Source organism: Pholcus phalangioides, unplaced genomic scaffold, assembly GCF_987345545.1.
Source record: "Pholcus phalangioides strain wild (caught in Gottingen) unplaced genomic scaffold, Ppha-v1.0 ptg000028l_1, whole genome shotgun sequence".
In the NCBI taxonomy this organism is placed as follows: domain Eukaryota; kingdom Metazoa; phylum Arthropoda; class Arachnida; order Araneae; family Pholcidae; genus Pholcus; species Pholcus phalangioides.
In genome coordinates this window covers 8,488,404-8,506,531 of record NW_028301618.1, presented here as the reverse complement: position 1 = coordinate 8,506,531, position 18,128 = coordinate 8,488,404, and the positions used below count along the sequence as shown (strand labels likewise).

Here is an 18,128-nt window from a genome sequence, read left to right as displayed (position 1 = left end):
TGGTCGAGGAGCAAAGCTTGGACAGTTTGGTCAGGAATTCCCTAGAAAGGGTGAAAGGGGCTAGTAATTCCTTTAACCCCCCATGGCTAGCACATGATCAGAGGTATCTCAAAAGAATCTTGATGTACTATTCCATAATATTTAGTTTTAATGTTCATAATACCCATTATTAGGCTAAAAATGTTGATCTTGTAAGTATAGAGTATTAACCCGTTAAGTGCCAAAAAAATTTTTTTTTTGAAATTTTTGGCTGGATAAATTATGTATATGCACAAAAAGTTGTAAACGTAAAGCACGTAAAATTACAAAATCCTCAAATAGGGATCGTGGCAGCTGATGGGTTAAGGCTGGTTCGACTAACCCCCAATTATGGAAAATGCAATTGTGGAAAACTGGTGCCTGATGGACGACTTCTGACGACGGATTCAGAATCAGTGTCGAAAAATACGTAAGAAACAGTACTCAGCATCCAAGAAACAAAAACCTTGTTTACCAGCGTTGTGTGTTCATAATTTATAGTGTACATGATTCTGTTTCCTTCAATCAAGATAGACATAAGGGGTCATCGAGTATTGTGTGCGTCAGCATCGATGGGGGGGGGGGGGTTTCTGATTTTCTGACTTTTGATGACGAGAGGGAGGGTTTGGATGATGCTTAGGGATCATTCAAGTATTACGTCATAATTGAGGAAGATGGAGGTTTCGGATTTGCTGACTTTTGATGACAAGGAGAGAGGGTGGAGGTCGGAAAAGTTTCTTACATCATCAACCACCTTTTTTTGAAGATATGGCATATTCTAAGCTGCTGATGAAATTTTGCTGGGGGGGGGGGGGGGGGTTCAGTGGTTTACTGACAGGGAGGGGGTCGAAAATGGCCAGAAATCTGCTGACGTAATACTTGAATGACCCATTACATCATCAAAACCACCCTTTATGAAGATATAAAATATTCTTAATGGCATGTTATTCGGTGCGCCAAAAACGGAAAAACCTTTTTATACTTATTGGGCACCTGCACTAGCATTCTGCCTATTGATAAGTTCCCTACAGAGCCACTTTAGGAATCTCTAAATGTTTCACTGATCTTCCAAGTGCTCTGGAAATGTGCCACGTATCACTCAAGTGATCTGTAATTACGCCACGGATCACTTAAGTAATCTGGGAATGTTCTGCAGGTAAAACTTGAGTGATGTAGAACCACACTGGGGGATGCTTAAGTGCTATAAAACTGTGTCATGTGTCACTCAAGGGATCTCTGAATGTGCCACGGATCGTTTAAGTGTTCTGGAACTGTGTCGCGGGTTGCTTAAGTGATCTTTGAATGTGAAAGTGATCTTTGAGGCCTACTTCAGTGATCTGAAAATGTGCCACGGGCCACTTAAATGCTTTGGAGTTGTGCCACAGGTCATTTAAGTGATTTTTAAATGTGCCGCTTAGTTCATTTTTACAAAATTAGTCTTGAGGGAGCAATCCACATCAGATGACCTTCAGGGCCACATTTGGTCTGCGGGTCAAGGGTTCACCATATATGGCTTAAAGGGTGGGCCGCAATGAATTTCTTAAAGAGAAATTTTGAGCTCGTAGCCTTTAAATAGCATTGAAATTAACAGAAATTGATTATAATAACATATAAAGGTATTTTCTTTCAAAATTTTAACTTAAAAAAAAAAAAATTTCCGTCTGGGGAGGAGGGGCCCGAGCAACCCTCCTGCGTATGTTTCTGATCCCACCAATATGCGTCAGGAGGTGAGGGGCAGTGCTGAAGAAATTTTGCAGACAAGAGGGGGGGGGGGAGATGGCTAAAAATTTGGTGACGCAATACTTGAAACGGCCCCTAAAATAACTTTATCCTAAACCCTGAAATGTGTCCGTTATTTTTATTCTTGGAACATTGATTCCGTAATAAGTTTTTAAAACTTAGTTGAACAGTTAGTCCAGTACAGAACGGACATTTATCAAGTACTCGCCTGTACTTAGAGATCAGAAAATATGAATAGGGTTTTTGGTATAAAAAGGGCGGTTTTTTTATGGTATGGGTGGAAGTGAGCAAATCCGGCCCGCCCCTCTGCCACATTATGCTGGATAGGCCAGAGTCCCACTGTATGTCTGAATGCTGTGTTCTGTAAACAGCTTTTTTTTTTTATATTTGCAGGAAAACATTCTCGACATGCACCCTTTCCTGCTGAAAAACGTTAATTTCTTCGCAGCTCATCACGAGGATGGGTCTTGGTACAGGGTGAAGCTCGTTGGTGGATTTAACAAAGTTGCTGACATGGTAAGTCTCGGTTTGCTCTGTTTACTGTCGCAGGTGACCTAGCGACTGAGACAATGGTATTGAATGCGCATGCGTTTCTCTTATAGGTTGCGGTGCACTTTGTCGATTTTGGGGACTTTTTGCCGATTCCTTTGACTAGTCTACAGCCGCTGTGGAAAAAATACAGGACGCTACCATGTCAAGCTATCAAGGCAACGCTATCAGGTGAGAGTCGGTTTGATTGTTCATCCAACTTAAGTTTTTTTTATGCTTGTGGTGCCGCATCATGTTTTGGTCCAGACAAACTGAAAAAATTGGGAGATGGCAGAAGAGTGTGACTCATAGCATAGTTATGCAAGATTTTATAGCGTTCCAAACAATAGGAACAGCTGTCTAAAGTTTCAGTGGTTGTGGATTCTAACTTAAATTCTCTTTTTCTCCCACCAGGTGTGAAGCCGTGCTACAGAGACTGGGACACACAGGAATGCATTCAGTTCGGAGACATAGTCAAAGAGAAGTCGTTTGTTTCGCAAATCAAATGTGTTATTCCCTACAGTGAGCGAGACTGGCCGAGCTTCATCCTGGAACTTTCGCTGATAGACACGAGCGATCCAGTCAAAGACACTCTCATCAGCGACCTGCTCATTGAGCGCAAACTTGCGATGAAGGCTTGAAGCCTTTGCTCCCCTCTCTCTCTCTCTCTCTCTCCAGCCCCTTCGAAAGTGTGTTTGTGATAACATTATTATAACCTGTTGTTGTTGTTGCTGCCGCCGATAACTGTCCAAAAGTTTAATGATGGTTGTTTTTGCGCTCGCTCCTCTTTTCTGATTGGTATATTTGTATATAAATTGAATATATATGTATATGTTTATTCGGAAAACGCAAATTCATCCGGTATTTGAAGTTTATTTCAGTTATTTTTTTGCGCGTCTGTGAAAAAAAAAAATATATATATATATAACCGAGAAATCATACGTTTTGTTTCTTTTTTAAAAAATTCTCATTTGGTTACACATATATTGATTATCAGATCGTTTTAAGTTCACAAATTGTGGTGTTTTTTTTTTCTCATCTTTTGGTTATTTTAAGTTAGAACATTTTTCAAAGAAGCTCTTTATCTTGCTTTCTATATCGGTCCTTCTTCCGCTTCTTAAGCTTTAATTCCATGTTTTCCGTTCGACTTGAATAAATTTAGGCATTTTTTTAATACATAATGTTTTGTTATTTGTGTGTGATATATTCTTCATTGCATTGATAGTAATTGTTAGAATATTATGTTAATGCAGTGGTTCTCGACTAGGGGGGGGGGCATATGGCCCCTTTGTAGTACTGGAATGTTTTGGGGGAGCCCACGGGAATAAATTGTATGGGGGAGCCATGGCAGGTAGTTAAGAGGGCAGAAGAGAGGTGAGAAAAAGAAATCATATGTGAAGAAATAAAGCTTTTCTGATTGAAATATATTTAAATACATGAAGTATTTAAATTCAGGGCTTTGGCAACAGTACAAAAAACATGGCTGCTCAAGTCTGAACAACAAATGCTGTCTCTTATTTTTAGTGTTTAAATCTCTATTAAATATGCGCTTTTGTCCAATCAAATATTATCGTTATCATTTACACTCACACACATCATTAGTAGAAAGGAAATATCAACAGATCCAAAATAACAAGAGGTTATGGGTTACCGCATGCTAACTCTGCTGCTGTGTGTGTGTGAGCGAGAGCCTAACTCTCCAGTCAGCCTACAAGTGAAGTTCCTTTGCCTTCACCTTTCACACAGAGCTGATGCGGGTCCGGAAGAAGTTTTAACAATTGGAATATACTGAGCCTTTCAGGCGAGGCAAAATTAGCCCGCAATTTTCGAAGTGTTCATGTGGGTCCGGACGTCGTCCACATGTGTCAAAACCTAAGTGCGGGTTCTTCATCCGCACATACAAGTTTTGACAATTAGGTTATTCTGAGCTATTCACACGATGTGGGGCGAATTCATCCACATCTTTGGCTACTTTTTAAAGATTTTGCACGGAATTTTTTTAATTATTTGCCATAAATATCCTTAAAAACACCATATGGAGGTCCCTGTTCATCAATATGATGTACCCATAAAGCCGGGTTTTCCTAGGCGTAGAATTTCTGCACCGTGAAAATGCTGATTGGTTAAAAACCTGAAATTCAGGGTGTTTTTTTTTTTTTACCAATAAGCGTTTTCACGCAAATGCTGTAGAAACCTGCTCCTAGGAAAACCCGGCTTAAGCATTAAGCACTTGAATAGTTTTGGTGGTTCCCCGATACCTACAAGTATATTTTATTCTATATACAGTCTATCAACTGAAAGAAAAAAAATTTATATTTCAGAAGTAACTAATCTAAGGATGGGACTTCACTCTAAAAGTTTTATAAAAGTTATTTTATAAAACTTGAAAAAACAACCAATAAATTTATCGGTTGCATTTGCTCGAATCAGCTTATTGGTTGCATTTGTGTAAAAGAATTATTATAAAATTTTTATAGTGTAATCCAGGCTTAAAGTCCGGATTGCACTATAAAAGTTAGATAAAATTTCTTTTATAAAACTTGAAAAATCCAATAAATGAAGCTCATAGGTTACATTTGAGCAAATGCAACCGATAATCTTATTGGTTGAATTTCTCAAATTTTATAAAAGAATTATAAAATTTTTATAGTGTAATCTCGGCCTAAGACAGAATTGTGTTGTGAATATTTTTAAGCACAGACATTTTGAAAGTCTCCACCCCCTCCCCTTTATTTCTACTTCCAAAGTCTCGGACATCTCCTTAATTATTTTGTTTTTGGAACATCAAATGTTTTTGGATTGGATTTTTCGAACATTGGATGTGTTTTTGGAATTTTTCTTTCATATTTTTCCGAAAAGACAAATTTTTTTTTCAAAATCTTTTGAAAATATTTTAAGATATTTTCTCCCATCGACAGCTTGTGAGGATCGGAATGAAAGCATCTTTAGACCCATATTCTATGGGGCTCTACATTAAAAAAATCAGCTGTATAACATTTGTTTAGAGCAAAGCAACGGTTGAGAACGGCTGCTCCTTTGCACACTCTCCAGGGGCTCCGCGGCTGCTTGAGGAAAATAAAAAAACTTATTCAAATTGAAGAATCTGTGGAATGAGCTTAACAAAGGTTGAGAAAGTAAACACGAAACCAAGCTTCCGCGTGTACTGCTGATATGCAAGATACTCTCGATGCTCTTCCTCAAAATTATCGTGCCTTTAAAGCAAATTGGTTGCTCCTGAGTGAAGAAGAAAAGAACTGTTAATGATTTAACAATACAGCGATGTTCTCATGAGCGGAAATTAAGGACAGACATAGATGAAAATGAATCTGGTCACGAAGCACTAGTTGCAAGTTTCAAACAGACGAATACCCAGAATCATCAGACAAGAGAAGTACAGTAAGTCTAACTGTTGTCATCAGAAAGGGGCATTGGATCAAGAGCTGCCGGAAATGGATTGCTGATGGTAAACCACCGAAACCCAGTTCAAGTTGTTCCACAAGATATCAGAGTAAGGATGGTGGTACCGCTGCTGCTGTCAGTATGACTCTCTTGGCTGTAGATGGAGATGTTTCCGCTGCAGAAGTGAATTGTGATTATTGGTATATAGATAACAGTGCATCTAAACATGTCACCAAGAGTAGTAATTTCTTCGTAGATTTAAATTTTTTGGTAAATTCAAATATCCGTATGGTATAACTGTGGCAAATGGAAAAGTACTACCAGCCGTTGGGGAAGGCACAATAAGAAAAATGCCCATGGTAAACAGTAGGAAACAATTTAAAACTTTGCTTGATACATCCCTGATATCAGCAAGAATCTGTTTTCAGTATTAGTAACGCAAGACAGAAACAAGAACAGTATTTGAATCAACATCAAGAAAATGTTATCTGAAAATTAATGGCGAAAGCAGTCCTTGGCGAATCACGAGATGTCAGTGGTGGTCTTTTCAGAGCTGAAATTAAAGTGTTGATACCAGAAACGCCAGTCAAAGTAAATATGGCGAGCAAGGATGATTCCCTTCTCCAGCTTTACCACGAAAGGTACAGACATCAAGATAGACAGCATGTGAAGTCATTAATGGGAAAAAGAATGCGATATCAAGTTCAACATTGATAAACAGTTGCCTTTATCTATGGCAAAGCTCATCGTTTGAAATTCGGCACTAGACAAAAAAGCCACAAAACCAGGAGAATTTATCTCTACAGTTATATGTAGACCATTTGATGTTATCATGTAGAAAGTATCGATACTTTGCTGTTTCCAAGGACCAGTATACCAAATTCCGCTAGGTTTTCTTCCTGAAACAGAAATCAGTGACTGCAAGTGCACTTGAAGACTTTTTAGCTCATGCTAAAAACTTAGGACATAAAGTTGAACTAGAGTATTGAGTGGCAATGGCAGAGAGTTCGTCAACCAAGCAGTCCAAAGAATTCTCAAGAAGAATGGAATTATTCACAAATTGACTGCACCGTATACTCCTGAACAAAATGGAAGTAGCGAACGAGAGAACAGAACCATCGTTGAGATGGCAAGTACTCCAACAAAGAAATGAGCTTCCCACTCTTTCATATGGGCTGAGTTTATCGAGACTTCAGATTATATTCTGAACAGGACTTGGAAATCTTGGAGCTATGGATGAAAAAGAAGCTTCGAATAAGGCATATGCGTATCATTGGGTCAGTCTGTTATGCTCATATCCCAACTGAAAAAGGGAAGAAAATGGATAAGAAAGCAACAAAGGGTTATCTTCTCGGATACGATGGAGATGAAAGGTATCACATCTATATCAAAGAAAGGCAGACAGTAGTTTGCTGCCGTGATGTGGTATTTTAAGAGCCCTTACAGATTGAAAACATAGTGACACTTCCAATTGAAAGAACTAACTGACCAAGAAATGAAGTTTCAAATGAGGGAAGATATACCCATGATGAAGAATCGAGGGGAAATAGCTGTAGCTCAGAAGATGAAAATGAGGAGGCTGAAATAAACATCAGACAGCTCAGAAACGAGTTGAAAAAGCCTGAAAGGTCTGAAGGCTACATTATGTTGGCAGATGTCATTTGATCATTTTTGTCGCACCACGGTAATTTTCTGCACACGAGGGCTAATTAGAATGGGACCTACAATTTATTGCCAATTCCAAACGGCGGTAACCCCTCGATGGGGGACTCCCTGCGGTAGTAATTTTTTCTGTAGTCATGTTGCTGTTTCTGTTGTACCCCTGTGTCAGGAAAGTTTTCTGGCAAGGACGAACCGGGTATCAAACTCGCGACACCTCTGCACATCCTTTGGTGCTTTAGGCGAGTTGGAAGATGTGTTTGTGACTGATGCAAGTGAACCAGAAACTTACCAATATGCAATCAATTGTACATTTTGGGTAAACGCCACAGAGTCTAAAATGGATTCTACAGCCATTTCCTAAAGGATCGAAAGCTATACCTTGTAAGTGGGTGTATCGTATGAAGAAGAATCCAGATGGTAGTATTGACAAGTATAAAGCGAGACTTGTTATGAAAGGATTCACGCAACGTCATAATATTGATTACAATCAAACCTTCAGTCCGGTAACCAAGTTAGGAACAATACACTCGATAATCAGTATTGTAGCAAGTGGAAAAAATTGCATTTGACTCAATTTGATGTCTCTACAGCATTTTTATATGGTGATCTAGAAGAAACCATCTATATGCAACAACCTGAAGGGGTTATAATGATGGGACAAGTAATGTGTGTAGACTCAAGCACAGTCTTTATGGTCTTAAGCAAGCTCCTCGCTGCTGGAACAAGTGTTTTGGAGATATTTTGTTCAAACTAGGATTCAAATCAAGTGAAGCTGATCCTTGTTCGTACATCAGAGATCATAACAGAAAATTACTCGTAGTTTTACGTGTTGATGATGGCCGCCTAGTCGCAGCAACTGATAGGCAAGAAGCTGAAGATTTCATCAAACACAGAGAGAGAGCTGAAAATGAAATGTAAAGTCGCCAGTAAACCAGCAACATACTTCTTAGGATTGGAAATTGAAAAGTTTTCCAATCGAAACATCAAAATTAGCCAACAAGCATATACAAAGAAAGTGCTGAAGAAATTTGGTACAGAAAATTGTAGACTAGTTCGTAAACCTATTTTGAAAGTGCCGTCAAAGGAAAATGGTCTCGAATCACAAGCAGATGAATCATTTCCTTACATACAAGTAGTTGGAGCTATCATGTAATTTATGGTCGGCACCAGACCTGACCTAGCATGGTGTTGGAATTTTATCACGCAAGCCGAATAATCCCTCAAAAAAATATTTGGCGAAAGCCAAACACACATTCTAAATTCCGCGAGTAAAGGCATCATCTACAGATATAATTACAATCCCAGTGTTAGAATGCTATAGTGATGCTGACGTTGAGGATGTGAAAAGACTGGCCTCTCAACTACAGGATCTTGTATGCTATCTAGAGCTTTCAAAACCCTCAAGAGGGAATCAACCGAGTCCCAGAAAGTTGTCTGACAAGCCTTCGAGAAAGCTGCCAAGTCGATGCTGTAGTGTGTAGGTGGAGCGTGGAAAAGTTGATATTTTGAGAAAGAAACCTTCACTGAACCTGAATATTGAGGGGTTTTAATCCACAGCTTTTTTTCTGAATAGTCCATTTACATTCAATATTCCTTCCAAATTTGAAAGTAACCATCATTCCCAACAGAATCTATGACGAACTGTCCATCGAATGAGTATTAGTTGGAATCTCGTTTAGTCGCAGAAGACGAAATAAGCCTAAATGGAGAGGCAACTGATCAAGTTTGTTCGATTTATAGGAGAATCTTGCATTGGCTGTTTTAAAAGCAGCAATGTCTCGAGACGTCTCTTTATGTTTTCAAATACCATACAGTACAAAAAAGATTGGCAATGCATCCGTTTTTGTAAGCAAAATCACCGTCACTTTTTGACAGTTTCCTTTTTATTCACTAGAAAATTATCACAAATTTGTTTCTTCGTCTTTTTTTATTTCCGTCATAGAATATATAAAAACGCTCGACTAAACATTACACAATTCAATGATAATTATTTGCATTAATATATTTCGTAATTACATATATAAATATTTATTTATTTATCCCTTTTGACATATGCATTTTTCTCGTTTCAACTTTTAGCCGTGTTCTATGTCGTCTCATTCGCAGATGCTATTATTATTATTAGACTGATTTTTCATTAGACCTGGCAATTTCTTAAGGGAATTGATGCTAGAGATCAAGTGGTGTATATATTACGGGTGTGTCTGGTAAGCTCGATAACGTTTCATTTGGGCACCTTCAAACCCATTCTTAATTCCAAGAACAGCTGTTCAGAAACCTGCAAAGCTATCCATCATCTCGGCGCACACAAAGCTGTTTAGACGCACACCATTGTTGATAGTGCTACACAACTTTGTTTTGAACTTTAAGATTTAGGTTTCCTGCTTTTTCAATAACATCATTTTTGATTAATCATTAACGCTCCGTTATATTTTCTGATTTCCTTGTTTTTTGTCATACTTTGATAAACTCAAACGACTGTTTTCCAACAATAACGCTTCAGACAGTGAAGTCAGTATCATAAACAGTATACAATCTTTGTATCCCAAAGTGCTTGTGTAACTTCAAGAGAGAAAATCGAAATTAGACACCGGCGGTTTGCCCATTGTAATTTTAGTAAACTATCAAGGATGCCAAAGAATGGGGCCGTGCGAGATTTACCTCATATCCCATATTACAAATGCGTGTGAATCAAACAACGGACCACTATTCCTGGATGCAATTTCCCACGCGAGGGCTGCTCTCATTTTCATAGATCATCTTTGATAAGTCTTCACCACTGAATCGATGCATCCAGAGTTTTCCCAGACTCGAACTCAAAATCTTTCATCTTTAACTTTCGTCAGTTCAAATGTTACGGATCACACATTCAATAACGCAGTTGAAGAGCACTTGGGCCCTTAACCATCTGTCAAAGAAGACGGAAACCAACCTTTCAAACCTATCCATCATTTGAGTTTCTGTGGGGCTATTTATTATTTGGTAATCCAGAAAGCTATCCATTTGGGTAACTTTCAAAGCTATTAATCGTTCAACAACCTGTACAGCTATTCAGACATCTTTGAAGCTATAAATCATTTAGACACCTGGAAAGCTGTTGTGAGACACGAAAAGAGCAATTCATTATTTGGGCACCTGTGAAAAATCCCAATAACATGCGCAGCTATTCAAACACGTACAAAGCTTTTTATCATCTGCAAAGCTATCCATCATCATTCAGGGACCCGCTGAATTATTCCTCATCTGGGCACCACTCGGGAAGATGTTTGGACATCTTCCAGTGTGCCCAGGAAGATGACACCTAAAAAAACTATCCATCATTTTCCCACATTTGCCAAACTGTCTATCATTCAGACACCTTCGAAGCTATCCATCATTTAGATTTTGGTAACATATCCATTAATTGTGCATCTGGAAAGCTGTACATTATTTAGGAGCATGTAAAGCTACCCATCATTTGGGCATTTGGCGAAGCTATCCGTCATTCCAGCAAACCTATACAGCTGTTTGTTTTGGTACCTGTAAAGCTGTCCATTATTCAGGGACCTGCTAAACTGTTCATCTAGGCATCCACAAAGCTGTTTGGGCATCTAAAAAAAAGCTATTCATTTAAATTTTGCAAATATATCCATCAGTTGGACATATGCAAAGCTATTCATCATTTCAACAACCTGTGCAGTTGTTCTCAGACACCTAACAGAGCTAACTGTCCATCATTCGGACACCTGCGTAGCTGTTTGGAAACAAAACAAAAAAAAAAAACCACTAACTCACAAAAGTTTCAAAGCTCTACATCAGCGGTTCTCAACCTTTTTTTGACTCGCGGAGCCCTGTTTGACTCGAGGAGCCCTTTTTTGTACATAATTTTTACGGCAGAACCTCTGTGTAGGCCTCTTTTATTTATTTATCTATCAAATCTACTGATTTATATTATTTTATTTTTCTCGAGTCGCTGTAGAGTCCCTGGGAGGTGCACGCGGAGCACCGGTTGAGAACTCCTGCTTTACATCATTCGGACACTTTGAAGTAATCCACCGATTTGGGCATCTACAAAGCTGCTCACTTTCATTGCAGCATTCTCAAAACTATCCATCATTCGAGCACCTGTAAAAGCTGGTTTTGGCGCAGCTATCCGTCATTTGACAAAGACTGGTTTTAATATCTTTTCTCCCGTCTGTTCATGTATCAAGTTAGTTCAAGCATTACTAGACACACCCTAATACTCGCTTAATATGTGAATAGATGACGTCTCCTTAAAAAAATTACACGATAAAACAGGTTCAAAACACAAAACGACAAAAGAAAAATGCAAGGTCTAAAAACTAAAAATGCCAAAAAAGCTCTTCGAACAAACAGGAATGTTCTTCCGTCTTGAATATCGATTTTTACACACAGCCAGCGTCAATCCAAAAAACAATAAAACGGATGGCTAAAAATTTTTACTCAACAACAAAACAAACAAAAGAAAAAAATATATTGCCATCTGCATAAAAATAAACATCTCATTATGTATAAAACTATATATTTAGATTTCATAATAAACAAATCAAAGAAACAAAACAAGGGGGGAAAAAATACACGTTTTTGGCGCTGTATTTTCGGTGAAATTATGGCATTTGGTGGCATCAAAAACTGCATGTATTGCTTTGGAGTTTTTTGGACTAGATCTTTAAAGCGAAAATATCATAAGAATGGCAATTCAGATGTAGAATCAGGGAAATGATACCGTGTGTCCTAAAATTGTGCGCACAATGTTGCAGTTTGATGCTCGTCCCTTTAAAGTCAATTTTTTTTTTTTTGCGATTCTTCTAATGAATTGCGAACAGGCAGTTGCTTCGGGCTATGGCCAATGATGTCCCTGATGCCGATTTATCCACTTTCTGACAAGATTTTGCTTGACTGAACAGTGACTTTGTGGCCCTGGCATAAATTGCGGCGTTGCACCGGGTAAAAAAAAAACCATGCTAAACACCTTTCAACTTTAATAAGACAGTGGAACGGCTACGCATAGGCGGAGATAGACTTGGAAGTCTGGGGGGCACAATGATGATGATGTCAATTCATATATACATTTATACATTAGATCAGTTGACTCCACCTTTGACGCTGCCCCCCCTCCCCGTATCTTCGCCCATGCTGCAACGGTGTGCCCAATGTGCAATGCTACTTACTTTTTTAAAACAGACAGTAAATGTTTCGTTGCAATACAGCCAAATGCAACAAGCCAGTGGGATACTGTGACATTGAGCAAAATTCAACATGCTAGTGAGAGCTTGCAATGTTGTGCCAAATGCGATAGGTTTGTTTGCCTAATTTTTAGCAGGTAAGTTTGAGACTATGACGTTGTGCCAAATGTAAAAAGTCTGCATTTTGTGGGACACCCCAAGGTGTCATCGTCAATATCGAGCACTGTGTGCAAGTTTTGACCTCTTTTGATAGCAAAGAGGTAACTATTTTTCTGATTTAAGAGACGGTGATTTCTCACTTTGGCATCCAAAGAAAGAATCTTTCAGCCCACTACGACTATCTTCCATACCCGACTAGAAAATATCCTCTACAGAATGTTTAAAACAACTGCAGCACTGCGCGCACAGGTTGATATCACTTCACTGAATCTCCGTCTGTGCCACCCCCTCCCCCCCAGTGAATAATGATGACTATGACACTTGTTTGGTCGGAGAAATGGAAAGTGATGCCCCTCTGGTGGTGATGGTAAAGCAAATCTTTTTCAACTGACTCCACTCAACAATTTGGCAGAGTGGATCCTTTCCCCTAGTTGGATACCCCCCCACCCCATGATAATGAGAACAATGTACAGTGAACTTTGGTTAACGAGCATTACAAGCAAAAATTTTGAGCTTTGTTTATTTTCACGTTATCACAAGTGAGCTGATGGTTTTTCGCCCACACACGTGTTATAGAATTGTGGGTAATATTTTCCCCTGCAGTCTCCGATAAGCGTGCCTCACTCGGAAAATGAACATACATGCGAGTGTGAATATTTACGATACAAAACTAGATGTAGCATTGTAGCCATGCGTACATGCGCTTGAAGTTTTTTTTATACAAATTTTGCTTGGAGAAAACTGTGAGCTGATTTGAATTATTTAACATGACTTTGAAGAGCTAGCTGATGAACAGGAACCACTACTTGTCGAAGAGATTGTGTGATTGGGGAAGACCATTGACTCGGGGTGCACGAGGATGGCATTCAAGAACTAGTGGTGAAAAATGTCTAGGAGTTGACGATAGATGAAGTGATGGATCTCTTTTGCATGCACCAGTAAGAGTTCATGGATGGTATCTCATCTGAGGAAGAGAGAAGTAAGGAGATGTCCCTTCTCACGTAAAATGAGGTTAGAGAGATGTGTAGAATGTGGGAATCTGTGCAAAACTCTGCAGAAAAGAATCGCCCAAATAAAGCTGTAGCAGTGTGCGAGCAATGAATCTGTCCAACGAACACTGCGATTTCCCAGAAATCCTAAAAAGGAGGCGAAAGCAAGTGTCATTGAATAAGGCTCTTTTTAAAAAGAGTTAAAAATAAGTTTGCAAAAACAACAAGTAGTCTGTAAATTGTCCTAAACCAGAGGTCTTCAACCTTTTTCAATCGCGAGCACTGCCTGTATCCATAATAAAAAGATGAGCACCCTGACGGCATGCTTGACGCACAAATGAATGCCTCGAATGCAAATTTATAAAAGGTTTTGTATAATTGGAACGTCGATCAAGTGCTTGGGAGCACTCTGGGTGATTCAGAGAGCCCATGGTGCTCACGAGCAACAGGTTGAAGGTGCCTGTCCTAAACGATAGTCCTCCTCTAGTTGTTTAAAGTAAGTTAATAGTCAATAATAATCCCATATTGTATGTTTATTTATGGCGTTATTTATATTATGCATATTTTATTGTATTATATATTACTATTATTGTGTTTAATTATTGATTGAATGCCGTTTTTATTAGTCATTTTTATGTGAATGATTAATTGTGGAACGGATTATCAGTTTCCATTATTTCCTATGGGGAAGTTTGATTCGAATAATGAGATATTCGGATAACGAGCACATTGGAGGAACGAATTAAGCTCGTTAACCAAAGTTCCACTGTAATTGGTACACTAGGTGGCCCTCCACAAGATCCCTGCTGAGGAGAATTCTTCTGTCACATTCAAAACTGACGTATCCTTTGCCACCATGCCAATGCAAGTGATATGTAGCCAATTATTTGAAAACCAAAATGGCCGCAGAGTTGAGCCAACAATAGTAACAGTGCGTCATAATCGCCAAGGCATCAGTTTCCATTTCCTTGCCAACGTTATAGTAATAGAAATCTTGCATAGAATGGCAATGGCAGCCATTTTCTCTTCTGACCTCACCCTCCCTTTAAAGAAAAATCCTTAGAATACAAGACTGGTTATTGCCGAATGCACAGTAAAATAGTTTACTCTTTCTGTCACCAACAAACATTCAGTACACCCACGTGACTGGCACCCACTGAGGCGTGGTGTGGACCTTCTCTAGGGCTTTTTCGAGCGTCCTTATGGTCTCCTCAATGTCGTTGTTGACAATGGTCAGGTCGAAGAAGTGACCGTAGGCCTGCCTCAGAAGCTCGCTCTCCTTGAATAGCCTTTCCAGACTGCCGTCGATCTGTAACGATATTAGATGGTTCAAGTATAGTATAGCAGACCACACTCTATGAAAAATCGCCAAAATTGGCGATATTTTGAAAAGAATTTGCATTGAATAGCCTTTGCCGTCGATCTGTAACGCAATTGAACGGTTTAGATATAGTATACAAGACCACTCTGTGTCTGCTAAAGTTGGTTTTTTGCTGTTTTTCAACTTTGAAGCGCGATTACAAGCCAGCCTTCCATTTGAAAAGGTGTCTTCACAGAGAGCAGGTGTTGAAGGTCTGCCTGCTCTTTGCAATCTTACGTAACATGAAAATTAAACTGCTTACCATTTTCATGTGGAAAAAAGATGGCAGCATCTGCAAGAACACGAAACAATCACAACTTTCACAACAAATGCGTTAGGGCCACGAATATTTACACATAACACCTTCCTACGTGTACCGATTCGTTAGAAATTCCGCAGAGGAATGCATACGAGGTACGGTTAAGTAGAACACTCGGTAAAAAATGGCGGAAACTGGCGAAATTTTGCAAATTTATCTGAAAAATTCCTTGAATGTACTTTCCAGACTTCAGTTAATCTGTAATAAACGGTTAAAGTACAGCATAGCGGACCACTTTTGTGCGAAGTCACCAAAATTGGCGATATTTCGAAAAATTTCTTTGAACAACCTTTCCAAATTGCTGCTGGTCTGTAATTTAATATGTCCGCAACGAAGGTTCAAGTATTATAATATAGCGCACCATTCGTTGGAAAAATCGCCAAACTTAGCGATATTTTGAAAGAAGAATCTAAAACAATTATTTGAACAGCCTTTCCAGACCGCCGTCTGAAACGTAATTGGACTGCACAACCACTTGGTGAAAAATCACCGAAATTGGCGATATCGTAAAAAATATTTCCTTGAATAGTCTTTCCAGGCTGCGAAATCTCTAACGCGATTGAATGGTCAAAATTTAACATAGCAGACCACTCGATAAAAAAATCACCAAAATTAGCGATATTTTGAAGAAGAAAAATTACTCACGTCTTGCATATTCCCTAACGAAGGCGCTGCTATGAACACAACGTAAGGCGTATATTCCGACGTCCTGAGTATCTTGAGAGCCTGAGGAAAAAAAATAAGCCAAGTTATCACGAAAAAGCGCCAACTTATATGGAGACTAGTTAACAGGTGAGACGCGAAAAACGCAACTAACCTGGGGCTCGACGTCGAGTATGGCCATCTTGCCTTCGGCGTGTAGTTTGCATATCGTCTCGAGTTTGGTGCCGTACATCGCCTCCTCGTGAGTGCCGTACTCCAGGTAGTCGTTGGCGGCGATGTCCGACATCATCTCGTTGTGAGAGACGAAGTAATAGTTCTTGCCGTTTTCTTCGCCTTTCCTCGCCGGCCTCGTCGTATCTGCAGACATAGAGAAAAAATCGCCAACTAAGACATCCATCGAGATTTTTAAAAAAATGCTCACAACACACTACAAAATTACTAATCGGCTGTTTGGTATTCATTTGGCGATATTTCATAGCAGAACTGAACGTCTTTTATGTCTCATTTGGCGACTTTTAAATATATTGGCGTTAATTCGAGAACGCAATCGAGGTAATTTGGTTACTAATTGAAAAGTAACAAACTAATTAGCTTCCATTTAGCGACTGTTTGAAAATCCATTTGGCTACTTGGGATTCATTTTGGCGACTGTTCGATAATCCACTGAGTAATAAGCATTCATTTGACGACTGTTTGAAAACTCGCTGACGAATAAGCGTTTTCTTGGAGACTGAAAACCCATTGATGTTTTCTTTTGATATTCATTTGGCGACTGTCTGAAAACTAATTGGCTATTACAATAATCCATCAAGTTGATAATTTTCAGATACGAACTCTTAACTTGGCACCTTTTTAGAAAATCTAATGAATTTTTTTCCCCGAAATTGTTTGACGACTTTTTAAAAGTCAAATTACCCCTCGGCATAAGTTGGTGATGTATAGAAATCCACCTGATGACTTGGCGTTCATAAGTTTCTCTCCACGAGAAATCTTTACAGAAATTTTTTCTTTTTTTGGCGACTGAATTCACCTCACCAGTTTCATTTTTGGCGATTTAGCAGCTAGTTATTCAAACTCAGTACTTACGTGGTATAGGGTAAGCATATTTCTCGGGGTTATGACTGATCAAGGTGTTCTTTATGTGCCTCCTACCGACTCCGTGAGCACCTTACGAGAAGAAAAAAAAAAGAAACAAAGGTTAGTTTATATATTGAAGTTTCGAGACGAGCACCAGCATTTTGAGCACTCATTCGGTAAGACGCCGATTACCGAGCAGGACGAGAGTCTTCCTCCTGAAAGCCGGGAGCCGGACGACTTCCTCGTAGGTGACGACGTCCAGGGGATCGAAGACGGCGTTGTGCTTGGCGAGATATTTGTCCCGAAAGTGCTTCTTTTTCCGCGAGAATATCGAACAGTGCACTGCAAAGAAAACAGGACCATATCAATTTTTTTCCCCCCAATTACTGACGAAAGAGTAAAAATTCGATTTTCAACTGCACCGACTGACCTTGGTCGTTCTTGGTATTTTCCATCGCCAAGCAGGCCGTCCTCCATTCCTGGAGCTCTGGGGACGGCACCAGCCCGGCCGTGCCGTCGGAGCCCTCCCTCCTCGCCTGCCACCAGTTGTGGTCGTCCTTGCTGATGATCTGCAGGATGTCGCCGGTCTTGAAGGCCACGCCGGCCTGGGCGCAGGGGATCAGCTCGTCCTCTTCGGGCTTGTAGTCGAACTGAGCCCTAACATATATCTGGTCAAAGAGAAAAAGAAACCATCATCAATACGTAACTCTTATTCTTTGGTGCTCCGCCTGGAGACGTCACATAGCCAAGTTTTGGAATCAAAGGAAGAGACAGCTCTTGATTAGCCAATGAGGGCCGAGAATTTGATTTCCTATTGACTGTGTATTCAGGAATTCGTGGCGCTTAGAGCCTCCGTTACCAAAAATACTGCGCCAAATCGCAGCAACGATTTAGTGAATGAATATGGTTTGGCTTAAAGTTATTTATCAATTGCAGGTTGACGATTTTGGCGACTTTTTCAAAATGATCGCTAAATATTCGATATTCATTGTAATGTATATAATATAAGTTGGCAAAAATTATCAACA

The 18,128-nt window shown here is 39.5% G+C and overlaps 2 protein-coding genes across 8 annotated transcripts in view; one reads left to right on the top strand and one right to left on the bottom strand.

The window, feature by feature from the left end:
- The window catches only part of LOC149067891 (tudor domain-containing protein 7A-like), a 57,547-nt gene extending 54,089 nt beyond the window's left edge, over positions 1-3,458 (top strand). For both annotated transcript variants that reach the window (XM_089252063.1, XM_089252064.1), the window contains exons 24-26: positions 2,152-2,274; positions 2,361-2,478; positions 2,701-3,458. In XM_089252063.1, coding sequence (XP_089108189.1) covers positions 2,152-2,274; positions 2,361-2,478; positions 2,701-2,927 — 468 coding nt within the window. In that variant the 3' untranslated portion in view covers positions 2,928-3,458. The remainder of the gene's footprint in view (positions 1-2,151; positions 2,275-2,360; positions 2,479-2,700) is intronic.
- Positions 3,459-9,198: 5,740 nt separating this feature from the next.
- The window catches only part of CASK (peripheral plasma membrane protein CASK), a 234,654-nt gene continuing 225,724 nt past the window's right edge, over positions 9,199-18,128 (bottom strand). For all 6 annotated transcript variants that reach the window (XM_089252011.1, XM_089252014.1, XM_089252012.1 and 3 more), the window contains 6 exons: positions 17,531-17,768; positions 17,293-17,442; positions 17,110-17,190; positions 16,178-16,380; positions 16,006-16,086; positions 9,199-14,990 (listed from right to left, as the gene is read on the bottom strand). In XM_089252011.1, coding sequence (XP_089108137.1) covers positions 14,811-14,990; positions 16,006-16,086; positions 16,178-16,380; positions 17,110-17,190; positions 17,293-17,442; positions 17,531-17,768 — 933 coding nt within the window. In that variant the 3' untranslated portion in view covers positions 9,199-14,810. The remainder of the gene's footprint in view (positions 14,991-16,005; positions 16,087-16,177; positions 16,381-17,109; positions 17,191-17,292; positions 17,443-17,530; positions 17,769-18,128) is intronic.